General features: G+C 62.2%; 1 protein-coding gene across 5 annotated transcripts in view; it reads right to left on the bottom strand.

Moving 5' to 3' along the window:
* Positions 1–19,062, bottom strand: part of PTP4A3 (protein tyrosine phosphatase 4A3) — a 45,667-nt gene that overhangs the window by 1,829 nt on the left and 24,776 nt on the right. For 2 of the 5 annotated variants that reach the window (XM_017511455.1, XM_037732443.1), the window contains exons 2-5: positions 7,660–8,603; positions 4,903–4,995; positions 3,068–3,198; positions 2,334–2,408 (exon numbers count right to left, since the gene is read on the bottom strand). In XM_017511455.1, the coding sequence (XP_017366944.1) occupies positions 2,334–2,408; positions 3,068–3,198; positions 4,903–4,995; positions 7,660–7,764 (404 nt within the window). In that variant the 5' untranslated portion in view covers positions 7,765–8,603. Of the gene's footprint in view, positions 1–2,333; positions 2,409–3,067; positions 3,199–4,902; positions 4,996–7,659; positions 8,604–9,794; positions 10,014–11,507; positions 11,627–18,869; positions 18,940–19,062 lie in introns of those variants that run through there. The other 3 variants (XM_017511453.2, XM_037732442.1, XM_017511454.2) reach the window with 3 other exon arrangements.

Raw genomic sequence — 19,062 nt, 5'->3', positions numbered from 1 at the left:
GGGTGGGGTGGGGCAGTGGGCAGGGTGGGGTGTGGAGTGGGGGGCGGGGGAATGCGCTCATGTGCACATGCGCGTGTGTGTGTGCAGGTCATGTATGTGTGCACATGTGTACCTGCCTGAGTGTGTCCTTATGAGCAAACACCCACTTGTGTGTATGTGCCTGAGTTCAAACACCTGCCTGCACCTGAGTGCCTGCGTATGTCTGGGTCTGTGTGTGCACACGTGCTGGTGTGTGAAGATGTGCCTGCATGTCCCCCATGTCTGTCTGTGTATGTGAGCGTGTCTGTGTGTGCCCGTGGAAGTCCCAGTCTCCCCAAGAAGACCCGAGCACCTGCAGGCCACTCTCACATGCACCCACAGGGCAGGCCAGGCTCTCACACGGACCCAACCCACAGAGCCAGCCAGCATAGCCAGGAGCAAGCCAGCCTCTGAGAGGAAGAGGCCCCGCCAGCCAAGCCTGTCTGAGGAGCAGCACAGGTGTGTGTGGGTAACCCCCTATATAGGCACCGAGGAATGAGAGCTAAGCAGAGCCCTGGCACAGTTAGGGCCTGAGGAATATCTCACTTTATAGTGTTACTACTCAGCTATTTCCTTTTATATAATCCTTTACATAATCATATATTAGTTTATAGAATTAGGGCTTGAAGGATCCCTTTATATAATCCTCTCTATATAATCATTAATCGTTGATAGTATGAATGCCTGAAGAATATTTCCCTACATATATACCTATAATTATATCTTAGTTCATAATCGGAGGAATGCCTAGAGTGGACACAGTACAGAGCATGAATTAAAGGATAAGCAGCTTATCATCAGAGGAATGCCTAGAGCAGACACAGTGCAGAGCATGAATTAAGGGACAAACAGTTATACCAGGACAAGAACCCATGGCCCAGGTGGCAGCGTTCAGTATCGTAAAGATACCCGCTCTATGGCAGGCTTGGGGCAAGAGCCACTCCTCCTGATAAAGGAGTTGTAGGACCTTGCTCCAGTTCTTGTGGAAGGCCGTCCTCAGACCTGCAATCCACCTTGGTGACTGTGAACTTTATCAGCTCTTGCTACTGTGCTGCTTGAAAAGCATCTTCCCACAGAACCCATTGGAAGCTGCCAGAAGGTGGCGGTAACCCTGACAGCTCTGTCACTGCTATGTGACTTAAAGCATCCTCCTATAAATCTTCTTAGAAGTAGATTGCCCATAGATAGAAGTATTGCACACTGCACCCTCTTCACTGCGCAGAGCCCACCTCCATGCCTCGGTGACCTAATGGGGATGGACCCCTTACTGCACACGGCCCTTGCCTTCGTGGGAACGGGCCCCTTGCTGTGTACTGTCCACCTCCTGGCCTAGGTGACCTAATGGGGGTGGGCCCCCTGTTTTATTGCTCACGACCCTATCACTATCCTTAAAGATGATTTCATTCACTGCCCTGCCCCCTAACCTATACACAATAAATACTCATGCTTCCGGACATTCGGGGCCTCGCCTGACTCCGCTTATAGGTGGCATGGCCCCCCGAGCCCAGCTGCATTTTCCTTGTACTTCCGTGTCCTGTCTCTATTTCTCAGATCCTGTGCCTCAGCACAGCAGAAGGCTCACCCCATGACCCTGTGGGGCCATCAGCCCTACAGGTGTCGGTGTCACACTCACGGGCACGCACATGGCAGGCTGGGCAGGGGCAGACTGCAGGTGCCCTATACATTCCCGCAGAGTTGGCCAGCACTGCTGTCCGGGCCAGACTCCCCCAGGACCCCTTAGGCAATGGGCAGATGGCAGCTCCCCCGCAAAGGGAGGCCCCCAGTCAGCAGGGACGGGCAGGCAAGCTGGCCGGGAAGCCTCCGAGGAGGGCGGGGAGGGCCGAGCTGGAGTGTGCGGGTTGGAGGGGGAGGGGCAGTGAGCAGCTGGACTCAGGGCAGCTCTGAGACACTAGCCCAGAGTCAGTGTCCCTGGGGGTGGACACAGTGCAGTATGGGGTTTCAGGTTCTTGCTTTTCATGGAGGGAGTGACCTGGCTGGCCCTGGGGGTCCTTCCACCCCAGTCAGGATGGCTGGGCCTGAAGGAGCTCTGCTGTGGAGGGCAGGCAGGACGGCGTGTCAAGTGGCCTCACTGTGTCTCTGTGTGGCTGCATGGTCACCTCGGAGGCCGCTGTCCCCACCACAGGAAACACCCCAGGCTTCCCTGTTTCTGCAGAAAGGCCCAGCTTGTGTGGATCATCAAAGCCCCAGGGTGACAGAACCACACAGCCGACGCCACCGCAAAAGCCAGGCCCTGCGTGGGCAGCCGATGCCCCTCCCCCAGTGCTCACAGCTCCCCCACCACCTCGGCCACTCACTGGCGGATGAACTGGATGGCATCCTCGTACTTCATCCCACTCTCGATGAGGGCCAGCGCCACAAGGACTGGAGCCCTGGGGGCAAACAGGAGGGCTGGGTCATCAGAGCCCACGCACCCATCCCCTTGGCAGGGCACCTGCTGAAGACGCAGGGCACCGGGGCCAGAGGGACCCAGACTCCCCGCTGCCTGAAGCTCCCCCACAGAGGCCACACCTCAGAGCCCAGCCTGAGAGCTGAGTCCAAATCCTGGCTCCCTCCCGGGCAGCCTCTCTGTGAGCTGTTGGGGGAGGGTTAACAAGGGCTGGCGGGTGAAGTGCTAAGAGCCAGATCCAGGCCTGCTGTCAACCCCGCTCGCCTGGCTTCTCCTCTGCAGATGGGGGCGTCCCACTGGTCATTTCATCCAATCCCAGCTGTTCTTCCTCCAAGCAGCGGGTCTGAGCCCCAGCTGTGTGTGGGGGTATCTTTGGGTCTGGGGAGGGAGATGGCAGCCCTTTCCAGCACAAGGTGTCTGGACAGTTTCCACCACAGCAGGAGGAAGCTGGGTGAGACTTTGGGAAGCAAACTCTCTGCAATGTGGGGAGAGGACCAGCCTGGGAGCCCTAGACCTTGGGGCCCGGGTCTCCTGGAAGGTCTCGTGAACACGTGCTCAGCACCCACATCCAAAAGTGAGGCTGTCAGACCACGAGATGCCCGACCCTTGGCATGGCCAACCCCGCCCTGCCCCGACACTCACCGGCCCAGGCCCGCCACGCAGTGCACAGCCACGCAGCTGCCCGGGGCCTCACAGAACTTAGCCTTCACCAGACTCAACCAGTCTTCCACGACCTTGCCGGGTGGGGGCGCCCCGTCGTCAAACGGCCAGTCCTGCAGAGAGAAGCACACATGGGGACCCCTGACTGCAGTAGGGCAGGGAGCTCTGCCAGGCAGAGGATGCCAGGAGCCCACTAGGGTGAGGGGGGCAGACCCCAGAGGACACACAGGAAGGGCACAGCATGGCCATGGGCACACCCCATAGTGGGTGCCTCAGACTCATCATTGCCTGCTCACTTCAGCTGTCCCCTCCAGGAAGCCTTCCTGGACCATCCCTTTCTGAGTAGAGCCTCCTCCAGACCCACACAAATTCTAATCCCCACACCTGTCAGCCCGATCTCTGGTTCTGGGGTCACAATCTCTCACACCTGTGTGCCAGTGGCAGCCTCAGAGGTTTTGTGTCAGCTGGTGCAAGGGATCTTGTCCCCTACGGCAGCATGCAAAGATGGCTGGCACATGCCACACACAGCCCAGGTGCCAGGAAGGACTGAAGACAGGGCTGTGGGACAAAACAGGCCCCCGTTTCTGAGAGCGGGACCCTCAACAGGCGTTTCCACTGGGGCCTGGCCCATTGCTGCTGGGGGTTAATTTGGTCTTGGAAGACGACCTGTGCCTGCCTTTGTCCCTCACCACCCTGGAGAGGTGGATGACGGGAGTCTTCCCAGGGGAGGGCCTGGGCGCTGCAGTGGGGACGGACACGTTTCAGTCTTGGGAAGGCGGGTTCAGGCAGGGCCACGGGACTGTGCCAGACCTGGGGCTAACTGGTGCCAGGGAGAGCCCGCTGGACCCACTGAGGCAGACATGCAGCCTTTGGGGGCATCTTGCCTCTCCCCAGCCACCAGGCAGGGCGACTCCTAGGGGCAACTGGTCTGAGTGTAGGTGTCTCCACCTGTATTCACCTACATTACAGCAACTTACATCTGACCCCAATCCCTCCCACTGCTGTGGAAGGGGAGGGAGGACGTGGGCACACCCCGTCTCCATTCTTCCAAGCAGCCCGCTTTGAGGGGAGGAACCCAAGGCCTGGAGTGACCTGCAGGGTCACAAGGCAGGGGAGGGCAGAGGCAGGACGCCTGTCTGACCCCACACGCCGGCGCAGCCACCTCTCCAAACCACCAAGCCGAGGTTAGGAAACAGAGGGCCCGGGGTCCCCTCCGCACTGGGGAGCCTGAGGCCCAGGCGCAGCTGGACAGGCCTGAGCCAGGGGCCAGTCGTCCGCCAGCTGGGGATGGACTCCCCTGGGGCTGGCTCTGGGCTGCAGCTGCTGTGGCCCTCCCCACCCCCGAAGGGTATGGCAGCAGAACTGCCCCGCCCCTCCTAGACCTGGGTCCCTAGGGCCAAGGGAGCCAAGGAAACCGCCCAAGGGTCCTCCCCAGGAGCCCACAGCCTGGCAACAGGGCCCCAGCCACTCAGGCAGCAAGACCAAGGGGGACCCAAGACAGGCCGGGAGAGGGCCTGACAGGCAGAGGAGCCTGCCCACCCCTTGGCAGAGGCACCAAGCATGTGCCACCCCTGCCTCGCAAGCCAGGCTGGTCCACTCTAGACAGAAAGACGGGGCGCACTAGGGTGACTTTCTTGAGGTCACACAGCCCAACACCCTGGCCTTCCCCTGATGTACCCAGACATACACACGGCCCAGGCACAAACAGGCCCGGGGCTGCCACAGGAGGGGCACCAAGCCACCCTGGCAGGCCCAGAGCCCCCGCCCCACCCTCCCCCAGTGGCAGCAGCCACCAGGGTCCCCGAGCTGCACCTCACCACAACTGTGATGCCGTCCTTCTCCAGCGGCGCTTTGTCGTAGGTCACTTCACACACACGCACCACGGTGGTAGCCCCATACTTCTTCAGGTCCTGGGCGTGGGAAGATGGAGGAGGCAGGGCTGGGCTAGGCTGCAGGCTCCGCGGCAGGCCCCACTCACCAGGGTTCCCAGGGCACAGCCGTTTCCCCCCAGTCCCCCAGGACTTGAACATGTCCCCTCAGACCTCCCAGGATGGAGCCCTGTCCCCTCAGGCCTGCAGGGCAGGGTCATGGCCCTTGAAGAAGCCAGGGACGGGCATGTCACCCTTCAGCCAGGCAGACCCTGATGCAGCGGGGCCCACCAAGAGTGGACTTGGGGCTCCATGCCTGGTGGAGGTGGCACCTGGATGTGGAAGAGCCTGTTCTAGGTTCCTCGGGCCACCCAGAAGCAGCAAAGGTGTCCCCACCCACATTCACAGTCACCCACAGCTCAGCAGCTGGCATCCCGGCTCCCCAGCACATCACCCCCTCCTCTGGGGTGCTAAGGACCCCAGATCGACCAGAAACAACATTTCTTCCAGAAAAGCTACCGGGTCCCTGCAGCAGGAACCAGACCCCCCAGCCCACATGTGAGCCCCTGCATCCTAGCAGCTCCCCAGGCTGAGCCGCATAGATGGGTCCAGTCCGGAGGGGCTTTGGGGTCTAAGAGGGGTGGGCGTCAGCTGGGGTGCCTCAGACCAGGGAGGGCGGGCACCGCTCAGATGGCAGCCAGGAGGGAGCTGGGCCCTGTACGCCAGCAGGGAAGACCCACAGAACCAGGGAAAAGGTCACAGCAGTTCACAGCCAGGCCAATATTTATACCCCCAGTTCGGGGGGTTCCACTCCACGGGAGTCACGTGCGGGGGCTGTTCCCACCCCATCTGCTCTTGCATCTATTTTGGGAGTGGTGAGGAATCAGCTGCTGGGCCTTGCTAGTCACGGGACAGGGACATGGAACACAACAGAGGCCAGCACCCAACTATCTGAGAATGCAGGGTCCAGGTAAGGATGCTGGGCTCTGTGACTGTGGGGTACCTCAGAGTCCCTCTGTACCCTCAGCAGAAGGAACAGCCACCCAGCCCAGGGCTTAGCCCTAGCCCTGATAACAGGCTGAGCCCTCCCTGACCCTGGTCACATACTGAGCTTTGACAGTCACACACCGAGCCCCAATCCTGGTCACACGCCGGGCCCCGACCCTGGTCACACGCCGGGCCCCGACCCTGGGCACACTCTGAGCACCGACCCTGGTCACACTCTGAGCCCCGACCCTGGTCATACACTAAGCCCCGACCCTGGGCACACGCCGGGCCCCGACCCTGGGCACACGCCGGGCCCCGACCCTGGGCACACGCTGGGCCCCGACCCTGGGCACACTCCGAGCCCCGACCCGGGTCACATGCCGAGCCCCGACCCTGGGCACACGCTGAGCCCCAATCCTGGGCACACTCTGAGCCCCGACCCTGGTCACACACTGAGCCCTGTTCCTGGTCACATACTGAGCCCTGGTCCCGGACACACACTGAGTCCCAACCTTGGTCACACACTGAGACCTGCCCTTGGTTACAGGCTTAACCCTGACCCCAGTCACATTCTGAGGGTTGACCCTGGCTGCTCATCATGCTGTTCTCACCAGTCTTTCTGTAGGTTCTGCTGTTACCTCAGAGGTCTCAGCTGTGCAGGTGACAGCCATCTTCTGTAGGGTACCTGGCTCAGTGTCCAGGGTCCAGACTCCCTAATGGCAGGGTGCCCAATGCCTCCTGCTCCACAATTCTCAATGCCCTCTCACGCCTAAATCCCTGTTTCATGATAACAAGGCCATGAAGGCTTATCTCATGCAGTGGACTCAGCCACAAATGACCCTGCACACAGCTGCAGCCTCTGACTCAGCCTGGCACAGTCAGAGGCTCTGTCAACGGCCCGCACAGCGCCGCAGACTCTGCAAACGGGCCCAGGTCTGCAGGCAGCAGGGCACTCCGCAGAGGCCAGGCTCCTCCAGGAGGCGAGGCAGATCGCTGCGGTCTCCACTCCCAATGCGGCTTCCGCAAACGCACCTGGTCCCGTGTGCCAGGGGGCCGATGGCAGGCATTGCTGCTTGCTGTCTCCCCAGGGCACAGTCGTCCCTCCCACCTGCAGTCAGCAGTGACACTTGCCCCGTCCCTCTTCACACAGATATCCAGGCCCTGAGGCCCCCAGCCCAGCCTGGTCTAGCCTGAGGCCTCACCCAGAGCCTGGCAATGCAGAGCAGGGCAACGCCTGGAGGCCTGGCCAGCCATGGAGTCGCCCTGCCCACCTGTCCCCATCTACCTGCTTCCCCATAAGCAGCCACTTCTCACACCAGGGCACCTCCTGCCCGCTCAGCCTAGGCACAGAGGCCAAAAGGACAGCAAAGGGCTCAGGAGGGCCCCAGCCCAGGCCACAGCCGAGCACACAGAGCCTGGCCCGTGTACCCTGGCTTCACCACTTGCCTCTATCCATGTGGCGTGGAGTCCCTCCTGTCACACGCCGGCCCCCTAGGGGACCCAGTTGATCCCCCAACACCCTCACCCCCAAGGTCCCAGGGCGTCCCCACGTCCCTCCTCCAGGACCCTGTAATGGGGGACTGAGCCCTGCTCCAAGGCCATGAGCCCTGTCTAGCCAGCCGGGCCAGTGGACCCCTCTTGAGAGGCCTGAGTGCAGCTCAGCCAGGCTTCCCTGCCACCTTGGTTGGACCTGCCCGCCCCCCCCCCATCTGCACTCACCTCAATGAAGGTGCTGAGGGTGGCGTTGGTGGGGTTGTGGGTGATGAGGAAGCGCATGTGTTTGTAGCTGACCTCCACGGGGGCCGGGCGGTTCATCCGAGCCATGGCGCCTCCCGACCCGGCCGCACAGGGCAGAAAGGGGCTGCACAGAAGGCTGGGGACACAGACCTGAGAAGTCCCCACGACCCCCCCAAAAGCGAGGAGAACGAGATCCCTGTGCTTGTCCAAGAGAAAGAGATCTTTTTAAAAACCCACCCCCACACCCCGCACAAATATTGTGCAAATAACTTGGGCGTGGGGGAGGAAGCTGCCCAGAGTTTGGATAATTAAAAAAGAAAATCCAACTCTTAAAAAAGCAAAGAAAGAAAACAGCCCCCAAAGTACTGTGGGCAACTCCAAACTCCTGTCTCTCAGAGCTGGATAGTCAAAAAGGGGCAAAAAATAAAAAGAACTACCAAAAAAGCTCAGCAAAGAAAACTTAAAAACCCAAAGTCAGTCCAGCCATCAAGCAGTGTCCGAGCTGGACCCCACGCTGGGGGCGCCCTCTCCACATCGGTGGGTGGGCAGACAGCCTCCTTCACTTAGAGGTGGGCCCCAAGCCCCCAACGGCCAGAGGAAGAATGAACTTGAACTGAACCAACTCCAGCACCCTTGGGCCAGGGGTCACGGGCAGCGGCCGTGGGGACAGTGGCCTCTGATGTTCGGGGCCTCTGTCACGTTACCCCATCAGGGTACGGTGAGTCCTGGAGGGGGGCAGGGGGCTCAGGCAGTAGAGTTGGCCCCAGGCTGGACAGCAGAGGCCATTGGCAGTCGAGGGCAATGGTGACAGCCAGCAGTGCGGGGACCCTCAGCAGCAGGCTCGGGGACCTCGGGGGCAGCAGTGCTCAGGGCTGGACCCTGCGGCCCACTCCATGAATCCCAGGCGGGTCCACAGCACACAGCATCTGGGGGCAGAGATGAAGAAAATGAACAGAAAGGGGTCACAAGGGGCCCCACCCTCCCATGAGGGGTTCAAGCCTGCCCTGAGCCAACAGTCACAGGCAACACTTCCCCTGGGGCCTCCTCCTGACCATGCTGAGTGACCCTCTTAGGCCTCAGTTTCCCTACAAGGGAGCACAAGGAAGAACGGCTCCTACCAGGACTGACCCGGGCCTGCAGGCAAAGGGCAGCTACCACACAGCCAGCAGCGTGAGACGGAGGACACAGGGGACAGGGACTTCAGACACACACACACCCCCAGGACATGCTGAACCCCAGCACACAGAGGATGGGTCCCTCTATGGTGACAGAGGCCAAGCTCCTCTAAGAAGCCCGAGCCTGGCCCCCGCCAGCTCGCTGTGGCCTGTGGAAAGCCCGCCCAGGGCTGCTGCCCTCTCCCCTTCCGACTCCTGGCCACTGCGAACATCTGAGCCCAGGTGTCTCTGGGTGGCCCATCCTTAGGGAATGGGGCCCAGGCACTCAATGCTGCCAGCACAAGGAGGTGAGGGGCCTGGACCCACGCGTGGCCAAGGGCCACCCTAATCGCCTCTTGCTTTCTGCAGAGTCTCCTGCCTGTCAGCAGCCCCCTGCCCGCCAGCGTCCCCCAGCCCGTGTCTCCACCGCTCACACAGGGCTCAGCCAGGCTCAGGGGATAAACAGGCCAGCCCTCCCTTCCAGGAGCTCAGGGAGGCGGGGACAGATCACACCAACAGGCCAGCCGTCTGGCACACATGCTAGAGTGGCGACACCACAGGTAGCCAGGAGCGGGCTCACACCGTGAACAGCCCTGAGAGGGAGGCTGCAAGGGCACCGCGGGCGGCTCAAAGCAACTCCACACCTGCCTCTCCCCATCTCTGGGTCTCATGGCCCCAAAGCTCCCAGGCAAGGGAGTCCCAGAAGCACGCAGCCCCCTCCCCTCTACGGAAGGGCTCAGAGACCTCGTGCGAGGCACTGGCCTCTTTGTTACCCCATTAGCACAATGATGGGCCACATAAGTGCCCCAAGATCCCTCCAGCGGTGACCCAGCTGTCAGCAGACCCTCCAGCCCCCTGGACTCAACCCAAGCCCAGCCCTGTCACTACTGTCTGCCACTCAAGGAAAGGCACTTCAGGCCCCTCACGGGCAGAGCCCTCCACCCCCCAGCCCACCCCTCTCACCTGTGCCCCTGCCCAGCACCCCTTCCCAGCTGTCCGCCAGGCAGGCCGGGTCACTGGAGCCTCAGCCCAGGTGCAGGGAGGGCGCAAGGCCTGGGCCCCTGGACTCAGAGGGTGGCCGGGGGGGACAGTGGGCTCCGCCTTGCCTGCCCTCCACACTCTGCGTGGCAGCCAGTGCTGGTGGGCTCAGAGCAGGTGCCACATCTCATGTTCTTCCGTTGCCTGGTTCAGGGAAGGTTAGAATAGGCGGTGGCATGGGACCCCCAGAAGGAGGTAAAGGTGGAGACAAGGATCCTGTCCCTGGTCCCGCCAGCCCCCACCCAGCCCAGCTGGAGCCAGCACAGGCCCTGAGTGCAGGTGAGGGAAGCCTCCAAGTGCCAACAGCACACAAACACCTGGGTCCCTCCTGGGGCAGCAGGATGTCCCTGTGTGCGTGCGCGCCGGGGCGAGCTCATGTTTACAGAAAGAGAGGAGGAAAAGTGCCCAAGAAACCACGGTACTGGGGGCCGCTCCCTGAGGGGCCGGCCCAGCTCTCATGCCCACGGCTTCCAGGGACCCCAGCAGACCCCACAGGCAACAGCACATGGCCTGGCCCCGCTGCCCAGTGGCCCCGCTGCCCAGTGGCCATGGACAGGTCCTCAGGGCTACAGGTTGCTGGGCAGGGAGATGGCTCTGAACCACCCCACACGACCGCCCACCTGAGGTCTGAGGATGCCACACGTCTGCAGGGGTCACAGCCCTGAATGGCTAGAATGGCGTCAGGGGTCCAGGGAGAGGTTGGACTGGGCTGGGGTCTTACCACACACCCCACTTGGCTCTGCAGCCTGGGGCCCCCACCCCTGCCCCAGGTGAGAGTCAAGCAGTGAGCACCCATCACTGCTGCGGGGCTCTGCCCCGCCCAGCAGCTGCTCCCCAGAGAGGACACCCTTCCCTAACCACATGGCCCCCCTGAGGTCACTGGGGAGGGCCCAGAGAGCAAGGGTTAAGGATCCCCAGGGACGAGCACTCAGCGAAATGGGGACAGGCTGCCCTGGCCTCCATGTGTTATGAATCTCTACCACCCCTGCCCAGCCCGAGGCCACAGCACAGGGCCCAGAGGCAGCCTCGGCCCCTCCTCCCCTCCTGCCACCAAGCCCTGCCGCCCCCGTCCCAAGATCTGGCTCAGTCTCCTGGCACCTGCAGGCCCAGAGCCTTCGGCTGCTTTCAGAACCAGTATCTTCCCAAGACCCTTTAAGCGAGGGTCCATCCCTGTCCCTGTTTGCCAGATGAGGAAAGAGGCCAGGGAGAGGGGAGGACCAGGCCAGACCAAGCGTCCAGTTAAGTGGGTTCTCTCTGGCTCAAAGCTAGGAGGCAGGAGCAACACGGAGCCCCGTACGGAAGAGGAAACCGAGGTTCAGGGAGGCTACCACCCTCCTTCCCGATGGCACAGCTGGTTAAGAAGTTTGAATCCAGTGAGAATCCAGCGCCCTTCAGAGAGGGCCCCCCTGTGATACTGGGGAAGAGGCTGGAGGCCCGGGGCTCAGTGGGTCCCAGGAGAAGCAAGGCTGCAGGTAGGCAGGACTGAGGTGGGTGCTCTGGGGAGTGCCAGGGGACTGGTCGCAGATGACGTCCTGGTAAGGGGCACAACCCTCTCCCTCGGCACCAGCGGGGCCCCTGCCCAGCCCTCTGGGGGGCACCACCTCCTCCCCAGCAGGGCTGGGGGCCCACTAGGCTCACCGGCGCTGCAGGCATCCCGCCGTTTCCATGTGCGCCTGGCTGAGGGGTGCCCGTGGCGCTGGGCCCGGGGCAGGGCGCCGCCCCTCCACAGCGGAGCCCGCTCCAGCCACTGCTGCCGCTGCCGCCTGCAGCTATTTATAGCGCCCAGGCGTCACGTGGGGGGCGTGACCGGCGGACGACCTGGCTGCCAGGGGCTCCCACACCTGCCGCCTAAATATAGCCGCGCCCTGCCCGGGAAACAAAGGGGCCGCGCAGGGCGAGCGCAAGGAAGAGGAAGCCCGGCCAGGAAGGGGAAGCGTGGGGCGCGGCAAGGGCCCAGACCCCCCCCCCCGTCCCGCTGGGCCTCTCCCGGTGGCCGCACTCCCTAGAACCTCGGGGCCCTCACAGGCCCCCTCCTGGGGCTGCACTGGACTGTGGGCTGAAGGGGCCGCAGGGCAGGGCCGCAGGGCAGGGGCCACAGGGCCGAGCTCCTGGTGGGGAGGCCTGGAGGCAGCGCGCCTAGCTTTAGATAAAGGACATGCGGTCCCTGGTGCAGGTGCCGGCCTGCACTCAGAGAAGCAGGGCACCCAAGTCCCCCCGTTCACACCCCTGCCCAGCTCACCAGCCCCCACCCAGGCACTCCTCTATGTAGTTACTCAGCACTCGCCGTGTGCCAGACACTGTCCCCTCAATCCTCATGACCCTGTTGTGGCTGGCTACGCTGGTCTCCCCTAGCATGCTGGAAACTGAGGCATTGAAATGAGGAACACACTCAGGTCACACCAGCAGGCAGGACTTGGCCAGGGAGGTATCTCCACAAACTCTGAGGCTATGCACTGATGCCCCCTCTTCCAGGAAGCCCTCCCAGACACTCTCAGGCAAACGCCTCCCTGGGACTCCTGGCTCTGCCTCCTGGGAGCACTGTTCCCCGGGAACTCACATGCTCCTCAGACTATAAGCCCCAAGAGTGCAGCCAGCATCACAGTCCACTCTGCCTTCCCTGGCCACCCAGGGCCCTCAGAGCAGGGTGGAGCAGTACACGTGGCATCCCCAGCTCGGGGTCCCTGGAGGACTGGCCTTGCCTGCAGCTCTCAACCTGATCCCTGCAATCTGGGGTAATCAAAGGGCCCTGCTGAGAGCATGCCCCTACCAGGTTCTGCCCACCCACACTTCCAGACAGCATCACCAGCAGCCTGGCCCAGCTGTGCCTGCAACCCTCACCCCCTCCTACCCCCAGGTGGGCAGGCAGGCAGGGGAGATGAGGACAGGAGGGCTGTGCCCAGTCTGAAGGGGCCCACAGGAGCGCCCACCCGTGTAGGTTCACCCAGCGCCACAGGAAGACATGAGGCTCTGACTCCACCCAGTGCTGTCAGCTTGCCACTTCCAGCAGCGTCTCCCTGAAGGTCCAAGGCAGGAATGGGTCGCTTCAGGGCCTCTGCCTCATCAATCTCAACCTCAACCACTTTCTAAGGACACCAGGCTAGATGCTGCATTCCACGAGCAAGGCACTGACACCCGCCACACTGCAATGACAAACCAAGTCGGCTCAGAGAAGCTGAGCAACCCGCGTGAGTCACACAGCCAGGAGGCAGAGGAACCACAGCTGGAGCTGGTCTTGCTGATCCCCAGAGACCCTACTTATCCCAACCCTAGCCCTTTGGGAGAGAGGACCTCTGGGGTAAACTGCTCCTGCCACCCCAGCCTGTTTTCTTATCCATGAAAGGGATCTGAGTGAAAGTTCCCATCATGCCTCTGTGGCTACAAAGGCGGACCCCAGCATCCTCAGCACCCCCACCCAGGCTCCACCCCCTTGCCTGGGGCCCTCTGGCCGGGCCTGGGGGGCACCTGCTACAGCTGGCACAGCCCCAGACCTTTCGGAGAAGTCTATTTATATCCAGGCAGGAGCCGTTCCTGGAATCCTACCAGAGCGAGCCCAAGTCTGCCCATTGCTAGGGGGGCCAGAAGGGGAGACCCAAGCAGGCCAAGCCCATGCCTGGTGTGCTAAGACACCTTCCCAGAGTCCCCCACCCCATCCTATCCCCTCTCCCCTTGCAATGTGTCCTTCAGAGCAGAGTGTCCCAGGCCCCAGGGAAGGCATCCAGACTGCAGGAGGACTGAGAGGTCATCAGTTTCACCCACCTCCCGCACAGGCCCTGGCACCAAGAGGGCTCCCACTTGTTTGTGGAAGAACAAATGACCCAGTGTTCTGGGCAGAAGTCCAGACCTGGGAAACAGGCAGAGCCCATCATGGGATCTTGACCCGAGGTCTAAAGGAACCTCAGAGGTCACCTACGCCACACCTAAGCCCCAGCTTGCACACCTCTGGTGAAAGGGAGCTCACTACTCCTTAGCATCTCTTATGCCCTTCACCCCCAGGCAGCCTCCCAAGCTATCGGTCTCAGTCCCCTTCTCTGGTGCTTCCTGAGCACTCACTTCAGGGATGGGGACCAGCAGGAGGAACGTCCCTGAGCAGCGGCAGCCCAGGGTGGCAGGTGATCCGGAGGGCAGGAGGTCAAGGGAAGGCTTCCTAGAGGAACTGGCCAGAGGGGAAGCAGGCGCGCTCCTGATGCCTGGAGTCTCACACCAGGCTTTACCCCCTACCCCAACTCCCTGCGTGACCCTGAGCCAGTGCTAGCCCTCTGGGGCCCATGGCTGCCTTTACGAATAGAGACGCTGCCAGAAAGAAAGGCCACCTTCCGAGGTGGTGCCAGCTCCCAGCCAGTCATGGGGTGCCTGGCTGCAGCCTGGAAGCAGAGCTGTTGGGCACTGGCTCACGTTCTACCTACTGGGCATCTGCACACAGGTTCTACCCACTGGGCTGCAAGGACAGGCCCCTGCGCTCAGCCACTGCCCCTCCGGGCCACACATGGCTTTAACAGTGTCTTCTGAGGCATGGCGCTGACTTGCCAACCTGGGAGGCCTGCCCTGCCCCTCCTGAAGCTGCTCAAGTGCTGCCTACCACCAGTGGTGCCCAGGTTGCCACAGCTCCACCACAGCTTCCACAGGCAGGCAGAGCATGGGGAGGCACCCAGCAAGAGCATGGGCGAGGCCACGGGGCCCCACTCAGGCTGCCATGGGGCCACAGGCACCCAACATCGGGCAGGCAGCAGGTGATGCCCCCCAGGCACCAGGAGCCCCCGAAACCTGTAGCCACTCAGGCCCTCCCAGGCCTACCCAGAGCCTCCCAACCTCCAGTGGCACCAGAGAACCACCGCGGTGATGGGTAGAAATCTGACCCCAGGAGGTCTTAATGCCACCCTGTGGGCTGCTGCGATGCCCAATCCCATCCCAGGACTCAGACCCCTCCCCCACAGCCCAGCGCCAAGCCCCAGCCCACCCCACTGGACTCAGCTCGGCCAGCCTCACCCCTGCAGGCCTGGGCCGTCCCCTAATGGGACCAGGGATGCCAGAGGAAAGGAGCAAGGGAGGACAAGCGGCAGGGGAGAGAGGGGGAGGGGACAGTCACAGGGAGAGGTTCTGACCCACTCATAGGGCGGCACACACCACAGCAGTCAGGGGTGGGCTCTGGACTCACAGGGCCTGGGGTCAAGCCCAGTGCTGCCTGTGACTGCTTCTGCCCTGTGAGCCCTGCTTCCCCACCTGTGAAAGGTATGACAAGCCCTGCCTCACCGGGGTCTGGAGGGGACGAGGGGACAGTGGGCACTGACAGCTGGAAGACAGGGCCTCTGGCAACAGCTCAGATGAGGAAACAGGCATGGCGAGGGGAAGTGCGACTCCCAAATGTGGCCATGCAAACCCCCCGGGTGCCCCTTCTGCCACCCTCGAAGCTCACCTGGCAGCAGAGCAGTAGGACATCGTCCCTGCCTGGGGGTGAAACACTGCCAGGCCCCCTCCTAGCTCCCCCCACCCCACCCTTGTTGCTCCCTCAGCATCCCAGCCCCCCACCTGCCCTTCCTGGGGGCAGGGATGGGGGTGTCAGTGGCCTGGAAAGCATCCCAGCAGCCACTGCCAGCCATGGTGCCTCTGGCACTTGAGGCCTGCCTGCCCAGCACAAAGCCCACCACCCCCTCCCCATCCCCGAAGGGCACCCCACCCTCCGCACTGCCCTGTACCCTCCTGAGGCTCAGCAGTGCCTCTGAGCCTCCCTACTCCCACCCTGGACCACAGGACTCCCACCAATGAGGAATGGGGACCAGGCATTCATCTGCCCATTCATTCATTCACGAAATTGACAAACACGTACTGAGCACCTTCAAGGCCCAGGTGCTGGGCTAACCGTGGGAGATTTGGGAAAGAAATGGACAGAAACAGCACACAGCCTGCTCACCTTCTCCTGCCCTCACAGGTGGGCCTGCCAAGCTGCCTCCCAGACTCCCCGGCCAGGCGGGCCAGGTAATGACAATATCATGGGTTTCCAGGGAGGGGTTTGGGGTGCCCACATGCTGGCATCTCTATTGAGTCAGGGGTCACTTCCTTCCTGGAGCCAAGCAACTTCTTTCTTCAAAAAGACGCCATGCCAACTTATGCCTCAGTTTTCCAGGCTGTCACAAACAGGGAAAGGCTGCCTGGCTCACAGCAGAGATACTGCCAAGGCCGGCAGGTCAGGTCCCAGGGCCATCAGACCTCCAATTGCCCCACTGTCCCCAGCCATCAACGCAGCCAAGGCCTCCACAGGGCTGCAGCCACCTCGCCTCCCAGCCCACCCCCACAAGCTCCCTCCCCACCTCCTGGCATGGCTCATGCTGAGCACAGACACTACCTCTCAGGGAATCTTCACTACCCACTCCCCGTGTCCCGAATTCCTCCTCTGCAAAGAGGGACAGCAACCATCACTCCCTTACAGAGTGACTGGAAATAAAGGAATCAGGTCAAAAAAGTGTTCAGTGCCTGGTGCTACCTCTGTGACCACTGTATCCCCAGATCCCGGCGAGGATGCCACCCCTTCTCCACCGGTCTTGATGTGAGTCCAGCAAGGAATGAGCCACCCAGGCCTCGGCATACTCCGAGGCCACAGTAAGCCTCTGGTCGTCACCACCTCCCTACCCCCCGTCTCCCTGGGGCCCAGGTCTCAGGACCTCTCACCCCTGTCATTAGCCTTCTCCTTGTCAATATCCCTGACACTCCCAGGCAGCTCAGGACCCCAACCAGAGAACCATGGGAGAGCAAAGATCTGCTCTAGAGGGCCACTGCCGGCCAGCCCTGCTCCCACCATCGAGGGAAAGGAATCTCACACACCCAGGGGCCCACCGGTCTCCCCACCCGGTTGGGGTCTCTAGTCTGCCACCCTTCCCATCCCCCACCCCTACCCAGCCAGCCAGTCCAGCCTCCCCACCAGGGCAGGTTTCACGGGAGGTGTGTGAGTCCCTGCCTCTGAGGGCAGCTCCATTCAGGTTTGCTTAAGTGTGCAGCCCACTTCCAGCCCAGACTACACTTGGGGTCAAGAGCCCATGTCATCTACCCATCCACCCAGCAAGCCACCCCCTACAGCAAGGCCTGGCACAGGACCGGAGACAGAATGGTGGTCCCCACCCTGCTGCTGCTCACATACCTTCCATGGCTCCCTATGGCCTACAAAACCAAGTTCTGGCTTTTCAGCCTGGCCCCCTGGCCCCTGCCCTTGCTTCCCTCACAGGTGAGGGGGGGAGGGGTTAGAGTCACACCTCCACAGACCCTCTTCTCTCTGCCCAGAATGTCCCTGGACACACCTCCTCATGCTCAAGACCAGACCAGAGGCCCTCCTCCAGGAAGCCTGCAGGTGCTCTCAGTGCCTGGGTCTCCCTCACCACATTTCCATTCATACATGCACCTGCCAAACACCATCTGGGCTCCAGGCGCCATGGTAGGTGCTGGGTGGGGGTCAGGGGTGAGCAAACCCCACAACCCACCCTCAGGAGTCACTGGGTGGGTGGAGGTCAGCGGGGGGAGGCACTACCCAGGCGAAGGACTGCAGCAATGGGAAGCAGCATGAGACCCACAGAACCGCTGATTCCCATCCCTCCTGTGATGGCTGGGGGAGAGCAATCACGGAGGCCTCTCTGAGGAGGCGGCCTTCAGGCAGGGTGACATGGGCTACCAAGGTGGAGAATGTAGCAGACTCTCTGCTGATCCCCACAAGCACAGTACACATCGAGTTTGTCCCTGCTGGCAGCTCAGAGCCCTTTCATGCCCACTGTTCCATCACCCCCATCCCCAAATGCGCTGTCACCGCCACCAGAGACTCAAGCCATATGAGTCCCATTTTACACAGGTGCTCGCCGGACCGGGCAGAGCAGAGCCACCGGAAACCCCAGCGCTAAGCCCAGGGCTCCTTCTCTTCCACCCCAGCAAATCATGAGAGCCTCATCTGTTCAGAGCCCACGGGAGGCTGAGGACACGGGAGCAGCCTGCAGAGCAGCTGAGCAGATGGCAGGAGGCTCCCGCCTAGACTCAGCCACCACACCCCAAGCCAGCTTCTCAGATCCTTAACTCAGCCAGGGACTGGCCAACCAACCCAGAAAGCCACTGAAACTTCAGACCTCACAGGAATTATGAAAAACCAAGATAAGAGCAGAGGACCACCTAAGCTGCCATTTGTTAACAATAATCGTGACATTAGCCACATACCGGGCACCTGATTTTTCAGAGTCTGATGATTGTCGGGGTCAGGTCCTGAGGCTCCTCCGTTTATTAGCTGGGGAGCTTCTGCAGCTCTGAACCCCCAGCTGACTCGCCCTGCACAGCGGGGTTCAGCAGCCTCCCCTGCTGCTGTGAGGATGAGGTGGTGAAGTAAGTCCACACTCAGTGCCAGTGGGAGTGGCATCTGGTCTAATGGCCATGCCAACCACAGGGCCGCGCGGCCAGGCCGGTTCTGGTTCCACTGCACCTCGAAGGGCACCTGTGTGACTGGGTGACCCAGACAGCCCTGGTGCACCCCGCCGTCCTGGAGTGACAGCTAACAGCACCTCCTTTAGCGACAGAGTGATGACAAGGGGCAAAGCACGCGGCCACTGCTTGATGACCCTCTGCCAATAAGACCGGCCACTAGCAGAGGAAATCGGGAGGTTTCTCCTCCGCACAAGAACCAGGCTGACCCCCCCACCCCCGCTGGACCCCCGCCCCTGCCTCCAGATGGTGCAGCCAGGAGTCAAGTTCAGAGGTCAGTGACCTCGGGACACAGCTCACAGGGCTGGCCTCCAGGACATCGCCACGTGGGGTCTGCGGCAAAGAGCCCAAGGACAGCGGGGTCCAGCGCCGTTGGGGGGGCTCTGGAGGGAGGCGCTTCCGCCACCAGGGCGGCGCCCTCGCCCACCCGACTGACTGCAGGCTCAGGCCCAGCGGTGCGCGTGCGCAGAAGGCAGAACCCCCCCCACCCCCGCCAACTCCGGCCCCTCTCCCTGGAGTCTGTCCCCTCACGGCCCCGCCAAGGCCGGCGCAGCCACTCACCCAGCAGGCCGCTCCTCCACGCTCCGAGTCCGACGCACCCTGCCGCGGGCTTTATCCCCGCCTGTGCAGGCCCTCCCCGCCCCCCTGCCCGCCCCACTCTACTCGCTTCCCCCTCTCCGGGACTTCCACTCCCCTCCCCTTCCCACACTCCCACCCTCCCCTCCCCTTCCCACACTCCCACCCTCCCCTCCCC

Source organism: Cebus imitator, unplaced genomic scaffold (genome assembly GCF_001604975.1).
Source record: "Cebus imitator isolate Cc_AM_T3 unplaced genomic scaffold, Cebus_imitator-1.0 Scaffold449, whole genome shotgun sequence".
NCBI lineage: Eukaryota > Metazoa > Chordata > Mammalia > Primates > Cebidae > Cebus > Cebus imitator.
Note: the sequence above shows the minus strand (reverse complement) of the source record. Positions and strands in the feature narration are given on the sequence as shown.